Source organism: Geotrypetes seraphini, chromosome 2 (assembly GCF_902459505.1).
Source record: "Geotrypetes seraphini chromosome 2, aGeoSer1.1, whole genome shotgun sequence".
NCBI lineage: Eukaryota > Metazoa > Chordata > Amphibia > Gymnophiona > Dermophiidae > Geotrypetes > Geotrypetes seraphini.
Genome location: NC_047085.1, coordinates 332,656,869 through 332,675,158, shown reverse-complemented (window position 1 = coordinate 332,675,158; position 18,290 = coordinate 332,656,869). Strand labels below are relative to the sequence as shown.

The window sequence follows — 18,290 nt, the reverse complement described above, 5'->3', positions numbered from 1 at the left end:
AAAGACAGCTACATCCTGCTTTGAGAAATGCCAGTTTGCACGTATGCATGAGCCTCTGCTAAATAGCTACACCCCAGACAATGTATATAAGCCAAGAAAGAACGTAATAAACTTCAGTATGTTTTGGATACCTACTTTGTGTTGGTGTGTCTGATTCATGCTCCTGATATCAGTCTTTGTGTATCTCTGATAGAAGCCACCTAGACGAGTTAGCATCAGGGGGTCTTAAGAACATTCGCAAGGAAAACTCTCACTGGGAGTGTGAATTTTTCCTTTCAGGATGTAATGATCTCTCATCGGTGATAAAAATGATGGAGATGTCCTCCTATGGGGGAAGAGAGGACAGAGACAGAACGATGGAGGTTATGCTCTGTTTGAAACAGTCAAAAAGGCTGCGCAGCCTTAGGTGCAGCAGAAGGCTGAGGTTTCTGTTGCTGTTGTTTCTTGGGAGGAGCTCGATTGTAAGGAGCCGCCCTTGGAGTATAACTCCTCTGGAAAATTGGAGGAGGGTGTGAAGGTTTCACAGGAGCTGCCTTAGGCTTTGATCTGACAATGGAAGCAAAATATTTTTCATGTTCAGACAATTTCTTAGTGGCTGCCGCTATGGATTCATCAAAGAGGTCATTGCCTGCACAAGGGATGTTAGTCAGGCAGTCCTGAAGATTAGGATCCATGTCAATGGTGCAAAGCCAGGCCAAGCGGCGCATTGCTACAGAGAAAGCAGTGGCCCTGGCTAACAATTCAAAGGCATCATAAGAGGACTGCAATCTGAGTTGTGAAAGAGTAGCAATAACTTCTTGGAATTCGAAGTACTGCTGTGTATCCAGGTAATTGAGAAATTTGGGAAGAAGATCAATGAGGAACTTGAGATAAGTAACAAAGTTAAAATTATAATTAAGAACTTTGGAGAACATCATAGCATTTTGATAAAGACAACATCCAAACTTGTCCATAGATTTCCCTTCCCTTCCAGGAGCAACAGTAGCATAGACTCTGGAAGGATCTTTTTAAGGAGGACTCCACAAGAAGGGATTGATGAGGCAACTGCGAATTATCAAATTCTTTACAATGCAGAGTTCTATACCTGGAGTCCAATTTGCCTGGAACAGAAGGAATGGTATAAGGGGTCTCCAGGCAGTGTGTGAAAGTCTGAGACAAAATCTTGTGAAGAGGAAGCTTAAGCGACTCTGCAGGAGGTTGAAGGAGATGCATGACCTTGAGATACTCCTTAGAGTACTTAGAACCAGTATCTAATTGAAGTTCTAGGTCATCAGCCATCTGGCGAAGAAAGGCAGAGAAAGACAGCTGATCCGCCGAGGCCTTGCCCCGAGAAGGACTCGATGACTTCGAGGTGGCCTGGGTAGGATGCAAAGCCTCCCTGGAGAAATGACCATCAAAAGAATATGGAGACATGGATGAGGCAATGGAAGCAACTGAGTCCTCGAGGTTTGGAAGCGGAGACCTCGATCGAGTTGGTGGTCTGAAAGAGCTGGAAGGTCTGGAATGAGGCCTAGATGAAGAAGGTTACTCTTTGGAAGAAGACCTATGCCTGGATAGATGCCTCGATGAAGGCTTTGATCGACGACGAGAGTGGTGTGTGGAAGCAGGTCTCAAGGATCGAGGAGACTTCGCCCTAGAGATGGAAGTCGGCAATGCTACCGATGTATGGATAGGGCTAGAAGCAGTAGATCGAAACTCAGGAGGTTTTTTTTTCAGTTCAATCATTTTTATTAGCATTTTGAAATTATAGCAGTCAGTGACCTATTAACAATGATGTTGCACAACAAAATGTACATATATACGGTCAATGGCATAGCAATAAGAACAATAACGAAAAATACAATATAATTAAACAAACAAACTGGACAGCCGTGTGTAATGACATAAGCAGATTCACAATTTTAGGAGTATGTAAAGTAACTCAGGAGGTTTGATGGAGGAATCTCAAAGCATTCCCAAAAACTCTGCTCCTTGTATGGAGTGTGAGGATTCCTGTTGAGGCACTTGCAAAGAATCTACTCCTTGCATAGAAGCCAGACCAGACACTCGCAAAGACTCTGCTCCTTGCATAGTGCGTAGATGCCAGGCCAGACACTCGCAAAGACTCTGCTCCTTGCATAGAGTGTAAAGGTTCAGCTCGAGGCAGAGGCTCGACCTTGCAGGAGACTGCTGATTACCCAGGCTGGATTAGAGAAGATAGCATCGGTCCAAATTTGGTCAGTAATTGAACAAACTGCTGCTTTAACATGGTCTGGAAAGAAGCCAGCAACGATGGATCCGCATCTAAAACCGGACCACTTGCTGAGGCTATAGGCTCCAAGGTGGCAGTGGAAATGTGCTTCGACTTAGAAGTCTTGGAAAGCTTGAGGACCACCGCCGAAACCTTCTGCTTAGATATCTGACCTGAGGGAAGCTCAGGGGAAGAGACAGCAGGTTTACTCGAGGTCAGAAACGTCCCAAATGAGGAAAGTCTGATGAGGCTTGAGGTCGGAGTCGTGAAAGCAGGAGGACCCTCGGCGGAAGATGGGGCTGAGGCAGTGCTCGAGGTGGAGGGTGTGACTGAAGAGTCCAACCCGAAAAGTTTCTCCACTAAAATCCGACGACGTTTAAGGGCTCGAGGTTGAAGTGCTCGCACGACTTAGGATTATGGTCAGGCCCGAGGCACTTGAGGCACCAACGGTGTGGATCCATGAGGGAAATCGCACGCTGGCACTAGCTACACTTCTTGAAGCCCATTGCTGGCCGGGACATAAGAGGGAAAATAGCCACAGCGAAGTCAAAGCCCGCAGGCTGCGGCCGAGCAGCATGCCCTGCCAGTAGAACGAAGAAAAAAAGTCTCTTTTTTTAAAAAACTGAAATAAAGAAACACAGCAATTTGCGACGAAAAGAACACAAACCGCAGTGAGAGAAGGCACGAAGTAACTAAGTTTAGTGCAGAGTGTCAAAGACGGACTTCTCGGCTCCGCGGAAAACTGAGAACTGAGGAGATTCGCCCTGCACTGGGTGGGAAGGCACTCGCGCATGCGCGGTGCGGGTGACTCGAAACTTCTGTGTTTATACAAGCAAGTCTGCTTGCGAGGCTGTCCGCATCTGGGCTCCGTGGATGACTTCACCCATATTTGAGAATAGCTGCCTGCTTGTCCTGGGATAAATATATATATACACACATACATACATACATATAATGTATATACATCTGTGGTTTTGAGTTTTGCATTTATTTACCTTTTCTCTTATACTCTCTATCTTTCCATCAGCAACAGCATCAGGTTTTATAATTGCAATAATGTATGGTTCATCTGCAAAAATCAATAAATATATATTATATTCACTTGATATTTAATAATGTATAACCTTAGACATTTCTATCACATTTCATATTTGGATAAATAATTAGGGGGATTTTTAATAAACATTAGCACATGTTATCTGCAGCAGGGCTCATAGGAATAAAAAGGCTCCTGTGGCAGATAAGATATGCTAATTTTTAGTAATACAATGCATTTGCTTATTTTTACAAATACAATGCATTTTTAAGCAGGCAATATTTTAATCATTTTACGTAAGTACATATATAGTTTAAAATTAGACCTCTAGATCCCCCTGCATCAGAAGGATAGCTTTTTAGTGCAAAAAACTATTTGTTGATTTAGTTGTCCCTTCATTGCTTCTATGGGAATTCTGCAGTAAAAAAGTTAGAAGGCTGATATATCAAGCTGCAGTCATTTCACAAAAGTGGTCTTTGTGCAGAAAAATAAGCAAAATCCCCCCAAATATGCAAAAATGGCTCAGTTTTACGTTGTGAAATTTTCTACATGAAGAACACCTTTGCAAAGTAAAATCACATTTGTACTTAGGGCTCCTTTTACTAAGCTGCAGTAGCGTTTTTAGCTCGTGCTGCAGGTTAGTGTGCGCTAACTCCCGTGCTACATGGAAAAACTAACACCAGCTCAATGGAGGCATCAGCGTCTAACGCGCGCAGCACTGAAGCGTGTGCTAAGCGTGCGCTAAAACTGCTAGCGCAGCTTAGTAAAAGGAGTCCTTAGTCTACTACATTCAAAATTATATTCAAATATTGCATTAATAGCTGATATGCAATAAAATTAAGCATAACATATCGTTAATATGGCATTTTGCAAAAGCAGCATGTAGGTGCATTTTCACAAAAAGGATAACACATCTGTATGGAAGATTAGGTTCCTACCTTTGGTAATCTTTCTGTAAGTCTCTTATTGAATCAATACTAAAGGTGTTTCACCTCAACCCGCGAACCAGGCCTTGCAAAAATCTACACACTTTTCTCTGCACTGCTCCTCCCACTTGGCTGAGGAATAAGAGAGCCCCCTGCAGTGACGTACAAAAGCCACCGATTATCACTGGAACTAAACAGATAGAAAGGGGGCACGGGGCTAAGACCACTGGGATAGGAATACTCATAAGCTCCACCTGGTCTCTGGAAAGCCTTCCAAGCCTTAGCATTAAGCCACCCTAATAGAGGGCTTCTTAGACTTCAAAAGAGTTTCAATTACTATGTCAGAGTATCCTCGTTGCTTCAAGGCATTGCACTCAAGAACCATGCTGTAAGACCAAAGCGCTGGAGGTTCTCCATAGGAAAAGGCCCCTGACTGAGAAGATATCAATAAAGAAGGAGCATGAACTTCTTGTCCCTCTGAAGATGGACCAGATCCACATACTATTGGCAGCGAGGCCAGTCCGGGGCCACTAAAATCATTAGGACCGGATGATTTGTGATTTGCTTATGATTTGACCTACCATTGACCAAAGCAGAAAGACATAAAGGAGTTCCTGAGTTGGCTAAGGCTGGATCAATGCATCCAGTCCTAAGCTTCTGGGCTTTGTTCTTCAAGTGAAGAAGCGCTTGACTTTGGAGTTTTTGCCTGAAGCTATCAAAGTCCATTGTCGGTCTGCCCCAGCAACTCACAATGAGATGAAGTGCTCTGAAAGTGACCACTCTTCCGAGTCCAGGATTTGGCAACTTAGAAATCTGTCTGCTTGCACATTTTCTGTGCCGGCCACACGTGCCGCAGAAAGAGCCAAAGATGCCCTTCTGCCTAGCAGAACAGCATCCAAGCCTCCTGAGTTACAGGAGCACTTCTAGTGCCTCCTTGTCAATTTACATATGCTACTGCTGTGGCATAGTCGGAAAACACCTGCACTGCCTTCTCTTCCAGGGTGTTTTGGGGAGCTCTGAGCACCAACTGTAACCGATTTATTGACCAGCCATGCTGAAGATGAATAAACAGGCCTTGAATGAGCCCTCCAGACCAAGAGACTGGCATTGGTCATAAGAGTAATCCACTCTGGGATCCTGAGGGAGACACCCTTCTTGAGAGCCATTTCTAGAATCCGCAGTCTGTGCTGGCTCCATCCACGGAAGGGGCATCTGCAGGGGATGATGCTGCAGGGACCATCGGGACAGCAGTCTTTTGAAGTGGATGCATGTGCTCTTGGGTCCAGGGCACCACCTCCAAGGACGCCGCCATAGACCCCAGGCCCTGAAGATACTGCCAGGCAGTGGAATTCGGGATCGCAAAGAGATCCAGGTTTTATTTCTGGAGCTTCTGTTTGCGTTGCTTGGGGAAAAAACATGCCCTTGGAGTGTGTCTAACTGAACTTCCAGATAGTCTAACGTCTGAGACAGGGTTAGCCGACTCTTTTTGAAATTGACAATACAACCCAAACACTGCAGGACAGACACCACAGTCTCCACTGCCTGCTCGCACTCCAGTCTGGATGGCACCCCTAATCAACCAATCGTCCAGATGTGGATGAACTATAACTTCCTTTCTGCGGTGATATGCCACCAACCTGAAGGGCAGGGTCATAAACTGGAAGTGCTGCTGAAGAACGTGAAATCTCAGGTACTTCTGGTGTCCTGGGAAGATAGAAATATGCAGATAAGCTAGGTCAAATCCAGCGAAGCCAGAAATTCTTCCTGAGGCACCGCTGCTATGACTGAACGCAGAATCCGCAGAAAGGCATTGACTGATTTGAGATCAAAGAATGGGTCTCCAGTCTTCTGTGCCTTTCTTTGGCATGATGAAGTATAAGGACTATCTGCTGATTCACTTTCAGCAACTGGTTCTACAGCTTGAATGTCCACGAGAGACTGCAGAGTTGCCTCAACCTACAGTGCTTTTACAAGCCTCCCCGCAGGAGCGTCTAAAAATAAATCTGAAAAAGGAGAAAGAAGTCTATCTTGTGTCCTTCCCATATGATGTCAAGCACCTACTGGTCTGAGGAGATCTGTTCCCACTCTTGTAGGAATGCCAACAACCAACTTCCAATGCAGGGAAGTATAGCTGAGTCCCTGGTATCATTGGGACTTCTCAGAGATAGTGTTGGAGCGAGAACCTGAAGCCTGTTGGGATCTGGGGTTGTTATAGCGTGAGGGCCGAAAATTGTTATGACCTCCCCAGGAACACATTGAGGCTTTTTGTCTGGGAGGGACTTCGGACAGTGATCTGCCACACTGGCCATCAGGTCATCTAATCCCTTGCCAAAAAGCATTTGACCCTTAAAAGGAAGCATGTCTAGAGTCACCTTGGAGGCCAAATCTCCAGTCCAGTGACAGATCCAAGTATTTTGCAAGATGAAACAGCATAAGCTGAAACTTTGCCTAGTACAAGGCATCTGCCACATACAAGGCATCTGCCACATAATCAATCTCCTCTAGCACCAGCTGGGGGAAGGCATAAAGATTTCTGCATGGTTCACTTGCAGAAATGAAAACTTCAGGGGGCTCTCTATTCCTCAACCAAGTAGGAGGAGCAATGGAGAGAAAAGTGTGTGGATTTCTGCAAGACCCAGTTCACAGGTTGAGATGAAACACCTTTAGTATTGATTCCAGAAGGGACGTAACAGAAAGAGCTGTAGTTTTTTTTTTCACAAGATATTCCTGAGCTGGCTTTGTGCATGTTAAAGGCATTACATGGTACTTATTAAGTCTCCCGGCAATATAATAGACCTCTCCTCCAGCCCCACATCAATGTATGACAGTTTAAACTGTAGAAAAAAGTGCTCAGCTATCAAGTCTAACCCTCTATAACGGAGCATGCACTTTTAACAAAGAAAAGACGTATTCCCTGTTGAGCACTTCACCAGGGCAACAATCCCTGATGGTCTAATGGCCACAGGTATCAATCCCCCAAAGTTAATAAAAACAAAAATGTAAGAAAAAAAGCTATCCTACCTGTGAGGCCCCATCCAAAAATAAAAGTACCAACCTCAAAAGGACCTCCCCATCTCAGCCCAAAAGACAACTTCCTGAAAAAGGTAAAAGTGAACCCCCGCTCTTTTTGGATGGGGGTGGTGGATTTTTTGAGCTGGTTGTTGGGTACTCGAGTGGCACTGATGCCTCAGAGTTGTCTGTCGGGGCTTTCTAATGTCTGTTCTTCTATGTGGCGAACCCGCTTATTGAGATTGGCAGCAGCGAAGTGTTTGATAGCGGGTTCTTGGAAACTTCCTACTGCACCTGACTTCCTACTGCTCCTGACTTGACTGCCTGGAGATTGTGATTCTACAATATAGGGAAAATGGAACTAATAAATGCTAAGCGGAAAGGATATTATGCTCAATATGTAGAGTCTTGGAATATGATTTCTACTAAATTGGAGCTTTTATGATTGGGGAGACTACACTTGGGAGGGAGATGGGGGTTTCGTGATGTTTGATGTTTCCACGCCAATTCTGGGTTTTGTTATTGTAGAGGGTCAGGGTGTGGGGTGGGGAGATTTGAGCCTGCCTGGGGTTGTAGCTAGTTTTTTGTTTGTCAGATTTGTGCTTTGGTTGGTTATACTTACCTATTGTTAGCGGGGAAGGATATTGCTGTTGTATTTGCTTTATGTATTGCAATGTTTCCCATTTTTCTGCTTTGTAAAATTTTGGAAAAATTTTCAATAAATATTTTAAAGTCAATCATCTTTATTAGGAACAGGAAACAAAAAGTAAACACATCAAAGTAAACATACCAAAACAGCAGCAAGGCACAAGTAGTATCGGCAGCAATAACAAAGGAATACAATAGTAAGACAGAAATCGAGATGAAAGCAACAACATAATTCAGGGTTCAGGTAGTACAATAAGTGAGCAAGGGAGACCAAATACAATGAAAAGCAAACTGGGAGCCTCTACGTTCAGCCAAGCGAAGCTCATATTGATAGGCATGGAGAGCCATGTGCCACCATCGAGAAACTGGGACAGTGATCCGTTGCTTCCAATAGAGCAACACGGTTTTGGTGGCCAGTCCAAAAAGAATGTCAAAAAGAGTAGACTGTGGACGAGGAAGTGGAGGATCCAGAACAGCAGAACGTAGTAATACCAGTCGGTAATCCACGGTAGCAGAGACTGGTAGGATGTGACTCACAATATCCCCCACCTCCGACCAAAAGCCAGAGACAAAGGAGCAGTCAAAAAGCAAGTGTTGGAAAGTACCAGTAAATGCCTCACATCTCCAACATCGATTAGAAGACGGTGATACCCGCTGCTGCTTAACAGGAGTCCACAAGGATTTATGGAGAACAAAAAATAAAGATTGTCGAATGGATGCTGAATGCAGGGGTCGATTGCAGTAACGCCAGATCTGTATCCATTGACTCTCAGTGATAGTACAGTTAAGGTCCCACATACACAGTCGCTGAATTGGAAGAGGATGCTGCACTCTTGAGGTAAGAAGAGTCCCATAAATCACAGACATAACATGAGGCCTGGAGCTCCAAGAAGTCAACAGGGGAGTATAGTAAGCAGATCCCCTGAGTAATCGCTCCAAACCTAGACCAAAAGTTGTAAATACCTGTACCTCTGATGGGGAGGTACCCCAAAAGCAGACTGCAATTGATCAAAAGTCATTAAACAGTGATTGACTATGACATCCTTGATATGCCAAACACCAAAGGAAATCCACGTAGGCCAGAACACCGTACGGGACCCAACAGTTATACGTGGATTACCCCAAATAGGTGAGTGTACACTGTCATACATATTACCTGTCAAGGTATGCCCCAGAGTAAGCAACGCCTGCTGAGTGACAGAGAGCACTACCCAGTGACGGAAACAAGGAGCATTGTGTGAAAAACATACTGTATCCAGAGGGTAAGGAGCTGTCAGATCCTGCTCTTAACAACCCCCAATACGGTACAGCGGGGCTCGATCGGGGCAGAAACCACTTACTGGCACCCCTTATCAAGGCCGCAGTGGCATAGGATGAGAAATGGGGAAAGTTAACCCCTCCCAGATGCCAAGGCTTCTTAAGTGTAGAGAGGGCTATACGAGAGGGTTTCCCGTTCCAAAGATATTTGGCCAATATCCTGTCTATATTCGTAAACAGGGCAGGAGGGAAAGGTAATGGGAGCATTTGTAGAACATACAGGATTTGGGGAGTCAACATCATATGAATGGTCTCTAGCCTGCCCCACCATGTTAAACGCAAAGGAGACCATTGAGAACATAACGTCTGAAGCTTCTCAAGCAACATTTTGACATTCAAGGCCACCGTTTCCTGCCAGGTGTTACAGAAACGTATGCCAAGATATTTAATATCGGAGGAGCACCAGGTAAGGCCATACGGAGCTATCATATCCTGAGTGCAGTAAGGATTTAGTGGGAGAACCTCAGTCTTATCCCAGTTAATGGTATAGCCAGAAAGCCTACCAAAATCAGAAAGAAGGGAAAGGATAGTAGAGACAGTAGTCTCCGGATCAGAAATGTAAAGGAGCACGTCATCCGCAAAGGCAGAGATGCGGACCTCCCTGGGACCCACCTGAATACCCTTTACAGCCGTAGAGGAGTCCAACCATCTCAGCAAAGGCTCCAGGGCCAGATTGAACAAAAGTGGAGACAAGGGGCAGCCCTGTCTCGTTCCCCGAGTCAGGGAGAAATAAGAAGATAAATAACCATCTACGTTCAACCTGGCCCTAGGATTTGCATACAGACTCACCATATCAATAAAAGTATCACCCAGCTGGTACCATCACATAGTATAGAATAAATACCTCCACTCCACATAGTCAAAAGCTTTTTCCGCATCTAAAGACATCACATAAGCGGGAGTCCATGTATTGTGAGCGGCCTGTAGGACATGGCAGAATACCCTAGAGTTATCAGCGGTCAGCCGACCCTTCACAAATCCACACTGAGTAGGGTGAATAAGTAAAGGGAGAGCCTTTGCCAGTCTCTCTGCAAGAAGTTTCGCATAAATTTTACAATCATAATTGAGCAAGGAAATAGTTTTTGGGCAAAGGGGATCCTGGCCCGGCTTCGGAAAGACCACTATGTCTGCTTCAGCAAAGGTTCCCCCACTAGTACCTCTATCCAAAAAATCTTCATACAATCTAAGTAGCTGGGGAAGCAAAAGGGATTGAAAATTTTGTATAATGCTAGCGAATATCCATCCCCCCCAGGACCTTACCAGATTTCAAACTCGCTATCGCCTCTCCAATTTCCTCCATGGTGAGGGGTCGATTTAGGTCCTCAAGGAGCTTTGAGGTCAACGTGGGAGGGGCCAAGTCCTTAAAAAAGGCCTCAAAATCAGACAGGGACGGATCCACTCCTGAGGTATACAGTTGTTCATAAAAAGAGTGGAAAGTGAGCAGCTATGCTAGTGGGATCAGTGATCAAGCACCCAGAGGATCGTAGGGCCGTGATATGGCCAGCCCACTTTTTCTGTTTGAGGTAGTTGGCCAACAGTGTACCTGCTTTGTTGCGATGTTCATAATACAGTGCCCCCTCCTTCAAGAGCATAATACCTGCCCGCTCAGATAAAATAGTGTTGTAACAAAATTTAAGCTTGCAAAGCAGTATCAAATCAGAAGCGACGGAAGCGGTGTGATAACGGACTTCCAAATCCTTGATCTGGATGTCCAGGTCAGTCAAAAGCTTCCTACATTCCTTAATTAAGTGGGCAGAGTAAGCTATTATCTCCCCTCTCAGGTAGGCCTTATAGGCATCCCAAAGGGTCTGATAGAGCATATCAGGAGTATCATTATTAGAGAAATAGTCCCTAGACCATGTTTCAACCTTGGTTAAAAACTGGGTATCAGCTAATAGAGCGGCATTCAGGCGCCATGTAGAAGTAGGAGAAGAAGGAGCAGATAGAGAAAGGGTGAGCGAGATAGCCGAATGGTCAGACAGCGGACAAGGTAGAATAGAGGAGGTACGTGTGGAATGCAAGAGAGAATGGGAAATAAGGAAATAGTCCAAAAGCATAACCGATGAATGAGGTGCGGAGCAAAAAGTATATTCAAGGTCCGTGGGATGAAAGAGGCGCCAAACATCAGCTAAGCCATATGAGTGGATGAGATTTAGTAGAATAGGAAGTGTTTTAGGAGTACGATAAGTGGTCCAAGAGCGGTGGTCCAGATGCGTATCAAGGACCAAGTTCCAATCACCACCCATCACAAAATAGTCAGTGTGTATGGATGCCAACTCCTTGGCTAGATCATGAAAGAAACCCGGGTTAACAACATTGGGCCCATAGACGTAAAGAAGGTATAACGTTTGGAGTCTATACAAAGAGTAACCGTAACCCATCTACCCTGGGAGTCATGAGAGGAGTGTAAAATAGTGTACTGGAGATGTTTAGCTAGCAAAATTGCCACCCTTCCCTTAGAGGAGATTGCGGGAGAGAAAAAACAATGTAAAACCCAGTCCCTTTTCAGCTTAGCAGATTCAAGTGTATTCAGCTTGGTTTCCTGCAGAAAGACTATTTGAGCAGAATGATGCTTACAGAATAACAACATTTTCTTCCGTTTAATTGGATGATTCAACCCCCTAATATTCAGGGATAAAATCTTACATACAGGCATCCCAAACAGTCATAGAAAAGAATACCAAAACCCCCAGCTGCACAGATAAGAAAAATTGCATACATACGTGCAGAGTACATACATCTGAGAGATACCCTGAACTAAAAGAGGAAATCTTTCTAACCCGCTGCAGAAACAAAAAACAAATAATAAGCCCCAAGCACACTCTCATACACACACCCCCCTCCCTCCCTCCACGCACCCCAACTCCCACCCACCCACAAGACAAAAGCCTTGTAACTATCCCACCAAAAAGGCGCCCCGAGGGCCTACGGAGGGGAAGAGGTACCACAACATGGAGGCCCAAGACCAGACCCCCCCCCACCAGCCCCACAACAAATATGTTGGCAAATAACAGAAACATATCGGTTAAATACTCCGCTCACATCTCTGAAACGAGCAAGTCAAGTAAGCGCAACATGTAAAACTATATAATGCTAAAGCAGCAAATGCATAGGATAAAAGCTAAACAGAAAGTCTTAAACACTATCAGGTGTCCATATGCTGCAGGTCCTCCTGTTCCTTCAGGAACCGATCCACTTCTACAGGGTCGTTGTAAGTTTTGGTGTGGTTGTTGTAAGTAATTTTAAGGCATGCCGGCGAAAGAAGACCAAAGCGCGCCTCGAGTGCACGCATACGTGGGCGCAAGGCCAGAAATTGGCGCCGCTTCTCCGCTGTGGGTTTGGTGTAATCAGCAGAGATATAGATGGTTTGCCCCTGCCATTCAAGCTTCTGAAGCGATCTTACTTTATCCAGGATCATGGCCACATGCGGGAAGTGCAGTAATTTCAGCAACACAGGGCGTGCCTGCTGGGAGCCCGAGGGAGATTTGGCCGGAACCCTATGGGCTCACTCCACCTCAAGCGGCCGGTCGAATTGCAGGAAAACACTTTGGGGAGCCACTCTTCAAAGAATTTACAGGTGTTAAGACCTTCAATCCCCTCACGTAAGCCATTAATGCGCAAATTATTCCGACGACTATGGTTGCCGAGATCGTTCAGCTGTTCCTCTAGAGCGTGAAGGGCTTTCCGGTCCATGGTTGATTTGATGCAATTTCGTCGATAAGCTGGCATTTCCGGTCTAAAGTTATCAGTTTGGAGTCCATTGCTGAGAGTTTTTCAGTAAGAGAAATAATCTCATGTTTGATATCTTTGATGTCATCCTTGCTCTCGGACAGCATGTTGGAAATAAGTTGTAATTGATCAGACACTGTGAGTTCAGGGTCAACACGTGGCCGAGTCGCATCGCCCTTAACAGGGGACGGCGGGTCCTGTTTCTGCCTTTTAGCTCCAGATGCTCCTGCAAAGGCAGCCTCAATCTTTCCCTGCTTGGGAGCAGGCATCGTATCAGCAAGAATTTGCGCGAGTAAATGCTTTAATAAACGAGGGGAGTATAAATAGCGGAGCCGTGGATGGGAGCTCAAGCCTCAAGCCTCCATCTTGTTCAGGCTCTCTAGCGCCCCCCCCTTAAATAAATATTTTAAATATATATTTAAAAAAAAGTGACCCCCACTCATTCTTGTTTCAGTGACACCATCTTGCAAAATGCCACCAGCTAACCCCACAGAAATTTTTCTCCAAAAGTAGTTGCTAAATCATGAAATCTCTCATAGTAGTATCTAAAGGAATAATTTTAGAAGACTTTTTATGCATAAAACAGTGTTTTATATACAGAAACAGGCACTTAATAAGATAGAAGATTATGAATAAAGTAAGCATTTCTGAAGCACAGTGTAAAATTTTATGCAATATGAGGGTAATTCTGTAACTGTGCAACTATATTTAAGTGTCATTATGGGGGATTTTAATGCAAAAGTAGAAAGCATACCTGATGAAGCAGTGGTGGGAAAGCACTACATAGGAGAAAAATGAAGCCAGTGATGATTTATTTTAAAATTTATCTCTTGCCTAATACCTAGGAGGCAACCTAGGAGTATGTATAGAACCTCTGAGCAGTCCAGAGGATCTAGCACGCACAATCTCCAGCAAGGACTGAGAGAACTCTCATAGGCTGATGTATTAACAAAATCTTTCACTCTGTCAGCTTTTAATCCTTCAGAAGAAACTATACTCATTTCCAGCCATAAGGTTTTGCTCTCCATTGCCCTTCTTTTAAGTGCAACTGGACATTAGTACTCTTGTCCCAACAACCAAAGTCCCTGCTTTTTCAGGGCTAGATATTTTCCCTCAGCCTCTAATCCATATTATAAGCAAAAAGACTTCAGTATTTTCCCCCCCAAAAAAAGTTCCCATAGCTCTGCGTCTTATCTTCAGCCCTGAGACCCCACCCATTTGTGTTTGAGGACTCTGCACAAGTCAGTGCTGCAAAATAAAAACTGCGAGCAACTTTATACTGAAACAGTTCTAGCCCAGTTTTGTGCCATAGCAAATATTCACACACTGCTACCTTTTCTTACAGCCCATTCCAATCACCTAAACCTCCTTTTTTCTATAGGTCATACCTCTCCCTATGCACACTATCATCTTTCTAGCTTTCGCCGTCAACTTTTCAACTTGTTTGGCCACCTTAAAATCATCACATACAATCACACCCAAGTCCCGCTCTTCTGTCGTGCACATAAGTTTTTCACCCCCTAAACTGTACTGTAATGCATGACCTTGCATTTCTTAGCATTAAATTTTAGCTGCCAAATTTTAGATCATTCTTCAAGCTTCGCCAAGTCTTTCTTCATGTTATTCACATCATCCTGAGTGTCTACTCTATTGCAGATTTTGGTATCATCCGCAAAGAGGCAAATCTTACCCGGCAGCCCTTCAGCAATATCATTTATGAAAATATTAAAAAGAAAAGGACCAAGAACAGAACCTTGAGGCACACCACTGGTAACATCCCTTTCCTCAGAGCAATCTCCATTGATTACTACCCTTTGTCGCCTTCCACGCAACCAATTATTAACCCAGCCCATCACTTTGGGACCCATTCCGAGGGTACTCAGTTTATTTATTAGACATCTGTGTGGAACATTGTCAAAGGCTTTGCTAAAATCTAAATACATCACCCCTAGTGCACTCCCTCTATCCAATTCTCTAGTTACCCAGTCATAAAAAATTGATCGCATTGACCTACGTCTAGTGAATCCATGTTGCCTCCGGTCCTGTAATCCACAGGATTACAGAAACTTCACTATTATCTGTTTTAAAAGCGTTTCCATTAATTTGCTTACCACAGAAGTCAGACTTACCAGCCTATAATTCCCTACTTCCTCCTTACTTCCACTTTTGTGGAGAGAAACCACATCCGCCCTTCTCCAGTCTTCTGGTACCACTCCTTCAGCTAGCACCCATAGGGTTACATTAAGATTCCATACTAGAAAAGGCTATTGCACCGGAGGAGAGGCACAAAGCACCCTTCAAAAACCTGACCACATCTGGGTGTGCAGCTACGGTGCTCTTATTAACCCTAGGCCCAAAACATGAGCCCTGCAATCTGAACTTTCAAGAACATAAGAATTGCCACTGCTGGGTCACACCAGTGTTCCATCGTGCCAAACAGTCTGCTCACGCGGCAGCCCTCTGGTCAATGACCAGCGCCCTAACTGAGACGTTCTGGTTCAGCAGGAACTTGTCTAACTTTGTCTTGAATCCCTGGAGGGTGTTTTCCCCTATGACAGACTCCGGAAGAGCATTCCAGTTTTCTACCACTCTGTAGGTGAAGAAGAACTTCCTTACGTTCATACGGAATCTATCCCCTTTCAATTTAGGAGGACAAAGCAATCGCTGACAGACTGAACACATTTTTTGCGTCTGTATTTACCGAAGAGAATATACACAGCATACCAGAACCCATCAGGCTATATGCTGGAAGCGAAAATGGGAACTGACAGGGTTAATGGTCAGTCTAGAAGAGATATGCAGGCAGACTTAAGAGCGATAAATCCCCAGGACCAGATAGTATCCATCCGAGGGTCATCAAAGAACTAAAAGGTAGAGAATGACACGGGGAGCGATCCCCGCAGCGAACCGCTGCGTGGCTGCGGTTTGGCTGCGGGTTATGGTGACCTCATTAGCAAATCGCCGCAGACGCGGGGACAAATCCTTTCACCGCCCGCAAAAACGGTGAATAGATTTGTCCCCGCAGGCCAATGTCCCCCCTTCTAGGAACCGCTATTTACCTGTGTTTCACCGTGTTCGTGACCGGGTGTTAGATGTCTCCGCCATGTTGTCTGTCTCCTCCAACTTTCGATCCAACTCGCACGTTGCCGCATTTACTCTCGATCCAACTTGCATTTGTCAGATCAACCCCTCCTGCCAATAGAACCCGCCCCCCCCCCCCCGACGATCACCGGCAGGAAGGTGCTCAGCCCTTCATGCCGACAGAACCAGCCCTCCCCAACGATCGCGGCAGGAGGATATCCAACCCCTCCTGCCAGCTCCCCAACAGCCCCCCTATGATCACTGATAGGAGGGTGCCCAACCCCTCCTGCCGGCCCCCCCAACGGCCCCCTATATCGCCAATAGGAGGGTGCCCAACCCCTCCTGCCGGACCCTCCCCCAACAAACCCCGCCATCCCGAAACACCACCCTTAGTCTTACTTTCCAAGTTGGACCGGACAGCTCCTCGCTCGTCTGGCCAGCAGGCCTGCCTCCGTCCAAATGAGGCGGGCCCGCCCCTCCCCTCCCCTGCCTAACCCACAGGATCCTAGGGCCTGATTGGCCCAAGCACCTAAGGCCCCTCCTATAGCGGGAGTGGCTTTAGGTGCCTAGACCAATCAGGCCCTAGGATCCTGTGGGTTGGGCAGGGTAGGGGCGGGCCCGCCTCATTTGGACGGAGGCAAGCCTGCTGGCCATACGTGTGAGGAGCCGTCCGGTCCAACTTGGAAAGTAAGACTAAGGGGGTTCTGGGGTGGGAGGGTTCGTTGGGGGGGGTCCAGCAGGAGGGGTTGGGTACCCTCCTGCCGGCGATCTTAGGGGAGGCCATTGGGAGGACCGGCAGGAGGGGTTGGGTACCCTTCTGCTGCGATTGTCGGGAGGGCCGTTGGGGGGGGGTCTAAAGGAATACACAGTCTAGTACCCGAACTCGCAATCTGGGCAACTGCAACTGGGCAACCTGATCCCGAAATCTGAGCAACTGCCTGCTGCCGTCGCGTATGCTGGGACTCCTGCCTTCGTGTATCTGCCGGATACGCGAAGGCAGAAGTCCCGGCATACGCGACGGCAGCAGGCAGTTGCAAATCAGCTGACGCTGGCGCAATCTTGCACACTGGGAAAGAAGAGAATCTCCGGCGTCAGCTGACTAGCAACCCCCCATCGTATGGGACACCTGCCTTCGCATATCTGCCGGATACACGAAGACAGGAGTCCCAGCAAAAGATGCAGCTGCAGGAAGTTGCTAGTCAGCTGACGCTGATGCCGGAGCTTCTCTTCCTGCCCAGTGTACACCAGGTACTGCTGGACAAGGGGAGGAGGGGAAGAAGGAAGGGAGAAAGGATACTGTTGGACAGGAGGGAAGGGGTACTGCTGGACAATGGGAACAGGGAAGGGAGAAGGGGTACTGCTGGACAAGGGGGAAGTAAAAGGAAGGGAGAAGAGGTACTGCTGAACCTGGCAGAAAAGGAGGGAAAGGAAAGGTGCTACACACTGGAGGGGAAGGTGAGATGGTGCATGGGGAGAGAGCATGTTGGGTTGTGGGGTGCGAAGGAGGGATACCACTGAGGGAAGAGGCAAGGACAGAGAGAGAAAGTGTGCAGGAGGCAGAAAGTGTTGGACTCATGGAGAGGGCAAGATGGATGGGGAGGACAGAAAGGAGGGAAGGAGAAATGTTACACTGGGGAAGGGGGAGAGCGCAGAGAGTGAAAAGTTGGACTCATGGAGGGAGAGAGAGAGAGATGCTTGGTTGAGGGAAGGAGGATCAGAGGAGAAGCATACAGGAGGGGTTGGGTGCCCTCCTGTCGTGATCGCTGGGGGGAGGGGAGACTTGCAGCCGTAGCCGCGGTCACTATGCTAATCACGGCAGGGAGATCTTTGCCGCGATTAGGTACAGCGGCCGCGTCTACTTACCATGTAGGCTAACATTGTAAGCATTAAAAGTACATGTCGTGTTTGTTTTTGTATAGTTATTAACTAATATTTAACTAAGTTTTAAAGAATGTTTCCTTTATACGTAAATAAAGAAAAGTATATAAAATCGTACCCGTTTGAGGCTTTTATGTATGCAGCGGTGACGGTGACGGGGCGGTGAATGGGGTTGCAGTGGCGGTGACGGGGCGGTGAATGGGGTGGCAGTGGCGGTGACGGGGCGGTGAAGGGAATGGCCGTGACGGGGCGGTGCAGAGGATGGTGAGACGGGGACGGGGCAGTGACGGGGACCAATTTTTTCACCGTGTCATTCTCTACTAAAAGGGACCATAGCTGAAGTGCTTCAGCTAATAGCCAATTTGTTGATCAAATTGGGAAAGATTCCGGAGGACTGGAAGGTGGCGAATGTTACGCCGATCTTCAAAAAAGGTTC

The 18,290-nt window shown here is 46.3% G+C and overlaps 1 protein-coding gene across 6 annotated transcripts in view; it reads right to left on the bottom strand.

The window, feature by feature from the left end:
• NME8 (NME/NM23 family member 8) overlaps positions 1 to 18,290 on the bottom strand; it is a 548,390-nt gene that overhangs the window by 310,500 nt on the left and 219,600 nt on the right. For all 6 annotated transcript variants that reach the window (XM_033930225.1, XM_033930226.1, XM_033930230.1 and 3 more), the window contains one exon: positions 3,226 to 3,299. In XM_033930225.1, coding sequence (XP_033786116.1) covers positions 3,226 to 3,299 — 74 coding nt within the window. The remainder of the gene's footprint in view (positions 1 to 3,225; positions 3,300 to 18,290) is intronic.